The sequence below is a fragment of the Parambassis ranga genome, chromosome 24 (assembly GCF_900634625.1).
Source record: "Parambassis ranga chromosome 24, fParRan2.1, whole genome shotgun sequence".
Taxonomy (NCBI): Eukaryota; Metazoa; Chordata; class Actinopteri; family Ambassidae; genus Parambassis; species Parambassis ranga.
The window spans coordinates 1,246,942-1,257,144 of NC_041043.1; the positions used below are offsets into that span (position 1 = coordinate 1,246,942).

Below are 10,203 nucleotides of genomic sequence, written 5' to 3' on the forward strand. Positions count from 1 at the left end.
TGGGCAGCAGTGGCTCAGTGGTATAGAAGGATTGTCCAATAACCGGAAGGTCGGCGGTCCCTAGTCATTGTTGTGTGTCCTTGGGCAAGGCACTTTACCCGCATTGCCTCCAGTGCACTCACTGGTGTATGAATGCATATGAATGAATCGGTGGTGGTCGGAGAGGCTATAGGCGCACCTTGGCAGCCACGTCTCCGTCAGTCTCCCCCTGGGGAGCTGTGGCTACCACTGGTAGCTTACCACTGCCACTGTGTGAATGTGGTGTGAAAGAATAATGCATCTCAATGTAAGCGCTTTGAGTGCCTGCCCAACAGAGCAGAAAAGCGCAGTATAAGACCAATGCATTATTATTATTATTATTACTTGTCCAGTCCGAATGACATTCCAATGTCGTTGCTGTATATCCTGGTGGTAGGGATCAGTGAGTCGATGTCTCGCTCACTCTTGGCATACAGCTTGATGTCATCCATGTACAGGAGGTGGCTGATGGTTGCTCCATTTCATAGTCAGTAACCAAGGCCAGTCTTGGTGATGATCTGGCTGAGGGGGTTCAGGCCTATGCAGAACAGCAGCGGGGACAGAGCACCTCCTTGGTAGATGCCGCACTTGATGGAGACTTGTGAAATTGGCTTGAGGTTGGCCACTAGGGTTGTTTTCCACAGCCCCATTGAGTTCCTTATGAAGATCTTTAGGGTTTATCTATTGATGTTGTACAACTCCAGGTGGTCTTACAGTCCTGAGTAACTGCTTTATCCAACAGTAGTTGATGTTTTGCTCCCCTGGTGTCCTTACCTATTCCTTTCTGGGCCCTGCTCATGTATTGAGCCATGTGCTTATGTGACCTGTGTGAGATGTCTTCTGACTAAATGAAAGAGTCTTGTGGAGCCGGTCAGGTAACAGCAGGTTTATTCTCATAGAAATCTGCATTAACAAAGGATATGGAGAGAGATTGTCAGTGTGTGTGGACACAGTGCATGTTCCGTCTCGGGAGAATCCTTAGCCGCTCTCAGGATTACCCATCTTTACAATAATTTTTGAAAGACTATACCCTGTACAATACATTGACAGTGATCGTATAGTGGATTTGAAATAAAAATAAATTGAATTAAACAACCCGTTTCATTTTTAACTTATCAAAATTACAGGAAATATAAACAAAACAACAACAAAATATCATCTCCATACAAATGTATCACCCTGAACTGTTACCTTTCCCGGGGGGTGATTAGCTCTGTAGGGGCTAAGCCCCCCCTAGCTTTCATCCCTGGTGATGTCCATGGTCTCCAACCTTGGTGGTTCACTGTCATGTTTCTACTTTCCCATTGAGAGTACACTTTGGCTGGTTCGGTGGATAACATCCTGTTTATTCTCCGTGCTTCTATCTCTCTGGTGTATCAAGTGTGTGGCCAGGGCTGAGAGTCGTTGTTTAGCAGTCTCCAGGGCTCTTGTGTTATGAACAGTCTGCTGTAATTCATACCTGATTTCATCCCCCTTCTCTGTAGTTTTGATAGTTGGCTAACTTCTGATTTGCCCTTATTTTTGCCTCTAACCTTCTCCTCCATGCAGGACACTGCTCCTTGGTAGTGTGTATTTTGTGGCCAAGCATCTCAAGGATCACTGTTTGTTGGTCTCAGTGATGGTCACAGTAGAGATTGTTTGTAGAGCTGCATTCACATCCTCTAGTAGACTTTCAGAGAGTACTTCACTTAGTCTTGGTAACTAGAGGTTCCAGGTGTCCACCTTGCCCATGATCTTCTCTCTCAGGTCAGCTGCTCTTGTGTTGAGCAGGTGGGGGCTTACTATTGAGGCTTGGTACCCAATCTCGGGTAAGGATGATGTTGTTTCCCCTGACCTTGTGTCCTGACTCCCCCTTGCCATAGCATTTGTGTTGTATTTCAGAAATCGCTAGTTGTGATAGCAGTTGTCGTTTGTGGATGTTGGAACACTGAGCCACTAGATGTTTTGGCTGTAGTTTAGATGGTGGGTTTCGAAGTTTCCATAGGTCCCACATCCGCTTCATGTAACTTCTAATGCTGGGGTTACTCATGTAGTAGCATTCCAACAGTTCTCTGTTGTCATCTCTCGTCCAAGAGTGTCTTGTTCTTGTACCAGTAGCCCATTTCTCATCAGGTTGCCCGGGTCCCCTAACACCTGATGCGGACCTTGTTAACCCGGGCGACGTCACTATTATCTTATTATCCTACTAAACACTCAGATAAATAGTAAGATTTTGGATTGAGGCACAGTATGACATCAAAACATGGCAGCTTGAACTTTTTTAAATTGTTACTACATGTATCTGAAATTTAAAAAAAAAGACATTTTGTTGATGTTACTTGAAATGATGGTAGACATAGCAGAACATCCTGGTACTTCAGGTATCTGATCAAATTCTACATACTCTAATTCTCCTCCTGGCATAAACAGGGTTTAGGTATGGAAGCTGGAACATGCTTTAAAAGTGATGGTTACACCTGTGTCTGCTCTGGAAAAGGCAAAAAAAGAGAGAGAACAGACAGAGAAATAAGCACCACTGTGTTTGTCGTCACACCATTTAATTACAACAGTATGTAAGAAAAAATATTACAGCATATATAAACATTAGCATCATTGTGGCTCCTCTGAGTGAGTAAACGTTGCTATGTTACATTAGACCTACTTACAACAAGATCCACCTCTGCAAAGTCCACAAAACGACGCAAACATTCCCCAACAACATTCTGCTATAATTTAAAAGCCACTAAGGAAAGGTAAATGTACACGAGATTCCTCAGAGTCCCACTTACATACTGTCTCTGACTGCTATGATCAAGGCAAAGTGGTGCTAGTATGTACACTCTTCTGTTACTGGCATTAATGCGTGTAGCCATCATGATGGAGATGCAGATGTGAATACAGATGTTACTGTGGGTAGGCCTCAATCACCATGGCATGACCCTAAAAATACAAAAACAAAAGATCAGAAAAAAAGAAAACATTTTTCTAAAAAAGAAAAAACTTGGAATCTGCTGTTACCTGTCCTCCAGCAGCACAAGCTGCCACCAGACCATACTGTCCTCCCTCTTTCTTTAGCCGGTGGGCCACTGTGGTGACCAGCCTGCAGCCAGTGGCACCGAATGGGTGACCCAGAGACAGGGATCCTCCCCACAGGTTAAACTTCTCCATGGGAGGAGTCCCAACCTGCACACACAAGGAGCATTAGACAACCTTCACATAATTTTGTTGCCCAAAACCTGTACAAACGTGCAGTGTACCTTTGATTTCCTGCCCATGTATGTCTGTGCGAACCAATCCGAGTCCATAGCCTTTAGATTTGCCATTATCTGACCCTGGAAAGAACACACAAATATACATTTACAGAGCTACCATAGAAACCAGACAGCACATCGATTTATACACATCAAACCATGCACAATATACAGTCAGCAGATCAGATTTTATTTTAAAAAAATAGACACATCTATATATGTTCAAACTGCAAACATTTGTAATCTTTTGTGGCAACTTACTGCAAACGCCTCGTGAAACTCAAAGACATCAATATCACTCATGGACAAGCCGGCCCGCTCCAGGACTTTAGGTGTACCGTACGTTGGCCTGAAAGGGTCAAAAAACAGAAAATGATTTTTCTAACAGAAGCAATGCACCTCAATCTCTAAATAACCTTTAAAATAAATACAGACAAGCACCATCAGCCATTTCCCCAACATGAAAACAACTAACTCACCCCAAAAGCAGCTGATCTTTGGGGTCCTGAGACACGTAGACAAAGTCTCTGTCAGGATGAAAATAGTATGCAGATAAATACATCATATGTAACAGAATTAGTGAGGAAATGAATGCCACAGACAGGGTTCTGTACCTGAGGTAGGCCTTAGGCTTGTAACCCATAGCCAAAGCTTTTTCCTCAGACATGATGAGCACAGCAGAGGCACCGTCAGTCTGACAACACAAGTACACAGCAGTTTAGTGCATAATTCTAAGAGAGCTCTGAAGGTGTTGTAGGGTCCGCTTTTACCAGAAATGAAGAGTTAGCAGCAGTGACTGTTCCATGGGGTTTAACAAAGGCAGGCCTTAGTTTGGCCATTTGCTCCATGGATGATGGACGAATGCCATTGTCCTTAGACACAATGTCACGACCTAGTGCAGAAAATATGGGCATTTAGATTTAAATACAATTAATGTCATCACAAATGATGCAAAAACAAAGCAATGGAAATTAGTAATTATAAAGCAAAGTAAAAGCAATGATTGCACCAAACCAGCTTTGTATATACTGTACAACAAACCTTTAAGCATGCTACAGAGTATCATTTTTAATACTGTCATGTATCCCATTCAAAGGATGTTTAAAGGTGAAGTGGTGTTTTTACCTGGCACTTTAAAGGAGATGACGTCCTGCAGCAGCCCTTCATCCTGGGCCTTTTTGGCCAGAGTGTGCGATCGCAGAGCAAACTCATCCTGCTCTACTCTGGTGACTCCGAATGCAGCAGCCAGACGATCTGCACTGTGACCCATGGTTTCTGCTGTAGAGAACTCCGCCACAGCAGGAAGCTGCACACACACACAAAGGATTCAGGTAGGAAGGCTGTGACACATGTCGAGCAGAACCATGATTTGATTTCTGACGCTGTAACCAGTTTGGAAAAACATGTAACTGATAGATAAATATGTACCTCTGGGGACAGGTGAGCCATCCGGATGCTGCCGATCAGACTCAGCCTCTGACCGAGAGTCTTTGCCTTGTTGAGGGCCAGCATGGTCTTCCTCATCTTACGGCTGTGACGGATTGGGACGTCAGACATGAACTCCACCCCGCCTGCAACTACAGCATCGCACTGGCCTGCAGCAATCAGCCCAACAGCTGGACAGGAGGAGGGAGGAGGAGAGCACAAATAAAAGAAAGAGGAGGATAACCACAAAACAGGTAAATTATATATACAGCACCTTACTGTAACAACAGCACACATCTGCTCTTGGCCTCCGGCTGTGATCCACCTCATTATTTCTCAGTCAGTCATAATACATCTACTGCATATACTGTTTTTATGACTCAATTCTTAACTGCCCCTATTTGTGTGTATTTGATGCTACAATAAGAAGTTATTAGAAGTCACGGCACATAGATTACATACCTGAGGTCATTGCCTGGTTGGAGGAGATGCAGGCCATGGTGACAGTGTGAGCAGGGATCTTGTCAGAGAAGCCTGCACCCAGCGCAGCCTAAAATCACAGTTGAAGGAATTAGCCAAACAAAGAATGTGTCCATATGTGTACCGTAGTCTTAGGGTGTAAAGTATGCATGTATACCTCTCTTGCTACATTGCTGGTTTTGACCTCCTGAATGACAGTTCCATAGATGATGTAATCCACAGAGTCTCTGGGTATACCTGTGCTGTTCAGTAGACCCCTTGACAAACACGAAGGGAGCACATGAGCAAGAACAACTTTAGTGACATAGGGCTGGTTTGACAGATTAATGTGTTCTGCATGTGTCTCTTCTAAAACAAGCAATAATAATAATTTGTGCACTTTACAGTGAACAGAAGTTTTTCAGACATATCTAAAAGAACAAATATTAATTGTACATGACCCTAAGTCAGCCAGCAGCCAAAGTAACACTATCAATGTGTTGTTCAATAACCAAAAATATCTGCAATTTCAATTGGCTTGTTTGATACATTTCTTGCTTGTGAAGCAAACTTTTCTGCATGCCGTCTTCATCTTCAACTTATTTGTGATGCATTCAAAGGCCTGCAGCTTTGTGTGACAATTGAGTTTTTTGTTTTTCTTAATGCAGAGGATGTTGAGGTGGTAGTCACTGGTAGTCACTGTTTTTTGGCACTATTTTCCAAAAATCTTTTAATATTATTTCAAAGAAATCTGATTAAAAAAATATTATGTAAGCAAAATGATATCATAACACTTACTGCAGAGCTGCTCTGGCTAAGTCATGGGGCATTAGGTCAGCATACCTGTAAAAACAAATTTAGAAATTTATTGTCAAAACAGAGTCACCACCGGCTACAGCCTGTGAACTCATTCATGGGAAAAAAAATAGACACGTACGTTGTTCCGGACAACAGGAAAGGGGTTCGAACTCCTTCCACCAGTACAATGTTCTTCATACCAGGCCGAGCCAGTGTCTTCTTGCTTTTGGTCTGAACTGAAAGAACACACACAATAATAGTAAGAGTGCCACCTTGTCTCTAATTTTAGTACATATGAGGTATACCTAGTTCCTCTGTCATCAACACAAGGTTTTTTTGTCTTAAGGAGTAACTGCTTACCCTGAGCCTGAAGCTTAGCCGTCGTACTTAGAGAGCGTGCACCTGAGACACAAAGGAAATTATTGTCAATTGTCAATTTACAAATACTTCACCAAAGTTACTTGGAGCAGACATCTAATAATTACTACTAAAACTAAAACTGACAGTACAAAGAGATTCAACAATAAATCTGAAATATGGTTTTACAGAATGTTGAAATTAAAAGAGAGAAGAAGCAAATGGATCACTGCAATTCACAGAAGCAACTGGAATCCAGCAGCTAAAACATCAGTTTGATATGACTGACACCACTTTGGTTGAATGTTTAATTACATTATTTCACATTACATTTTATAGAAAACCTGATTCATTTCAATGTTCATGGACCACTGCTTTTCTAAGAAGCTAGGCAAATGCATGAAGACAACTTACCAAACCGCACAGCCCAGGAGGGGCTGACAGAGCAGCTTCGCATTGAGTTAAGCAGCATGGAAGCCATTATGTTCTACATGGAAAGAAGTGTAATTGTTACTAAAGACCTGCGTAATGTTTTGACATTGTAATAATAGACAATATTGAAACAAGTTAATATTAGATGTTGGTTCTTGATTTTAGAGAAAATCTCTTTTTCTGTCTGTTAATTCACAGTTATATTCTTATCATGTGGTAGTGCAGTCTGGAGAGTAACACAACAACACTCGGCTAATACTCAGATCTAGTTCTGTAGGCAATAGGTCAGCTGTTGTGTGTGTGTTGTTTGAGTCTAATGTCTGAGACACATTCATCATTACTCAACCAGAGCTTGCCTTTGTTTTTTCTTTGGGTGCTATAATGCATCAATATGTGGAAAAACACGTCGTGACATTTGCAGTATACTGTGAACACCAGGTGGTGAAGTGAGAGCGATCTTTATATCAAACTGCGTAAACACATTACCCACTTTATAAAAACCTACAAATCTGCAACAGTAGGCAGTTCTGAATACACCCCTAATGATAATCAATATGTTTTTGACTTTAGTACATACAACATTTCACGATTCAATATGTGGGTCAATAAGAAGGACCCTGACGGTCACCCTGCTACCCCTATCCCATCTCTGACCCTTCACCTAGATTCCGCTCCTAGAGTCCTAGAGAATGACAGAGCCAGAAATGCAGAATCATTGGCGACAACAGCTCTTAACCGAATGATTGAATGTTTCAACTGTATTATAACAATTATGCAACGTTTAAACTAAATAAAAATATCGTTAAAGAAAAAAGAGGTTGAAGCAAGCTAGTCAACCTAGCTAGCTATATGTAATATATTATTTCATGTAAGACTTGATAAATAGTTCTCTGTGTCGCCAAGCTTGGGATTCAGAAACACATTTGCATAGCTTATACGACATTTCTATCTTGTTGTCTTCATCATAATGGTTGATTGTAGCATATTAGCTTACCTGAACTTGTCTTTGCACACACTGCTTCCCCGTCGAAAGATCAGCTACACTCGGCAGGACTACAAAACCCGCTTTCAAGGACCAACCAATGACAAAGCTGACCAACAGTTTGCCTGAGCAAAAAAAAAAAAAAAAACGTCTTTACGAATTTAACATAGTTATATACCAGTTTAAAATTTCATTTAATTTTACATCAACACAAGGATATGATTTGGTTGTCCAGATTTACTTCTCGTTAGTCTCCCCTCTGGACGGGTTGTCGGAACAAGCACGGCGGATACAACTGTAGTTTCCACACTCTTTATTTCACAGACACATACTACATGAACTGTCAGCTGAACTAACTTTTAGCTGAACTATTACGAACTTTCAGACACTTAGTTTCTGTTAGGTGAACCGTTAGAAAGTATCAGAACTATTAGAACTATTAGGTGAACTATTAGAACCATTAGAACATAGATTCTCAATGTGCGGCCCGCAGAAAAATTAATGGCGGCCTGACCCCAATGAATTATATGAATTTGTGTTATGATATGAATTTTAAATGACCTAAAATGTCCGGAACTCAGCGCGGTAGTAAATTGTTTCACGGGGGACGATTTTTATTGCTGCACCGTGCTCTCGCCTGGAGCAGAGCACAGGTATTAGTGGAGTTGTTGGTGAGAATAGACAGGGGACATCTGAAGCAGGAACGTGTGTAAAACTCTTCACACGGCTCTCAGCGCACATCGCGGTCACACACACACACAAACAGGTTTTGGAGACTTTTGGAGGCGCTGCTACTGTTTGGTATTTCACGGCTTTTTTATTTGCCTGTTTCCCCAAAGTGAAGTTGAGTGTAATTTACCCCCCCCCCCCCCCCCCCCCCAAATTATTTGTAATTATTTTTAAAACAATAAAAATTATCGTTCTTTAATCGTAATTGAGGAAAAAGCCAAAGGTACTCACGATACTACTGGATATTAAATAATATTTTTTTTGTACAATTCTCATGACCTGGAATAGGGTAACCACTCTGCAGTAATTCTTCTCACAATCAATGCAGTTAACACGTCATGCATGCAGGTCATACCGCCCAGCTCTAATCCCCGGAGATTTTTTTGTGCATAACAATGTTTCTCAGATTTATTGGTTTATTGGTTTATTGCACATTACTGGATACAGACCAATACACTGTAGAGATGCAACTGGGTCATTAAAATGATTACATGTGTAATTTGTTTTTCTTTTTTTCATTTTTTTCCATTGGCGGCCCAAAGTCCAGTGTCGGGTTCATAAATTGGCCCTCAGCTATCAAAACTTTGAGAAGCCCTGCATTAGAACTATTAGGTTGTAAACCTGCAATAGGTAGGTGGCGCAGTGACTGTAGCATATCAGCATGTCAATGCGTGCAGAGTCAGATGTTCAGCATGACTGTCAAGTTTCATCCACATAGGATGAAGTATATGGAAGATACAGCGACAAAAACATCTATTTCCTGTGCATTGGCGAAGGGTCAACTTCGTGGCGGCGCCACGGGCAGAGCGTGCGATGAAGCTCTGAACTTTTGATAAGTTTTGGTCCTTGTGGGCTTTGGAGTGAGGCCACAAATTTGCAGCCTAATGGGGAAATTCCTAGATTAGGAGTTCATAAAAGTATGGCAGGTGCGACAAAGAAAATGGCGCAGAGTTTTCAAAATGGCGGACTTCCTGTAAATTTTACAGGGTACCTCCAAGAGACTTTTGTTCTCGTCTAGAGGAGATACATCGGTGTACCGATTTTCGTGTCTGTAGGTCAAAGTGGGACCCATATCTAATCCTAGGGGGCGCTGCCGAGCCATGTGGCCACGCCCGCCAATGGTGACCGTGTCAAGTCGCGATTTCCGTCGGGGGACAATTTTGTGCCAACTTTTTTTGTTTTTTTTGTTTTTTTAACACGTCCAGGGGGGCAAAATCGCGAAACCATGGGCGGAACCAGAATCAAGTATAATAATAAACGCTTGCATTTCAATGCCCACTCACCGACACAGCGTGTGGGTCCCGACGGTCAATCAGAAATAATAAACAAACTGTCGCTATTGCTGCACATCAAAACAACAAGCATTGCTATAACTACACTACAAACACAATAATTGCTATAGCTGCACGACAACTGCGCATGCTCCGCAGTTGCGTCATTCATGTATACATCAACAGTCATGAACAACTATTACAGTCAAACACATAACACAGTACCTTAAACTTCCCACACCCACATCAGGAAATAAAGTTTTCTACTGGAAAATCCTAAATATATATAGTGAGTTTAAATATATATAGTGAGTTCAGCAATTCAAAATACAGTAGTTTTGAACAGGAGATGATGTCCCCATCAATCTGTTTCCCACACGGCACTCTGGTGCCTCTAATGGCCACATATCATTTCCTGTGCACCGTGTATTGATATATCTTCAAAAAAACTAAAAACTATAAAGTTTTATATGGTTGAAGGAGGCCTTCAACATGCCAGCTA

General features: G+C 41.8%; 1 protein-coding gene across 1 annotated transcript; it reads right to left on the minus strand.

Moving 5' to 3' along the window:
* Positions 1-2,534: 2,534 nt before the first annotated feature.
* On the minus strand, positions 2,535-7,800 carry hadhb (hydroxyacyl-CoA dehydrogenase trifunctional multienzyme complex subunit beta). Its single transcript, XM_028396674.1, has 16 exons — positions 7,714-7,800; positions 6,702-6,774; positions 6,291-6,332; positions 6,070-6,166; positions 5,931-5,975; positions 5,311-5,410; positions 5,136-5,223; positions 4,677-4,864; positions 4,374-4,554; positions 4,019-4,140; positions 3,863-3,942; positions 3,728-3,775; positions 3,510-3,597; positions 3,255-3,329; positions 3,016-3,180; positions 2,535-2,937 (listed from the first exon to the last, which is right to left on the minus strand). Exons 2-16 carry the CDS (start codon positions 6,766-6,768, stop codon positions 2,902-2,904), a joined length of 1,422 nt encoding a protein of 473 aa, XP_028252475.1. The 5' UTR covers positions 6,769-6,774; positions 7,714-7,800; the 3' UTR covers positions 2,535-2,901.
* Between the last annotated feature and the right edge of the window lie 2,403 nt (positions 7,801-10,203).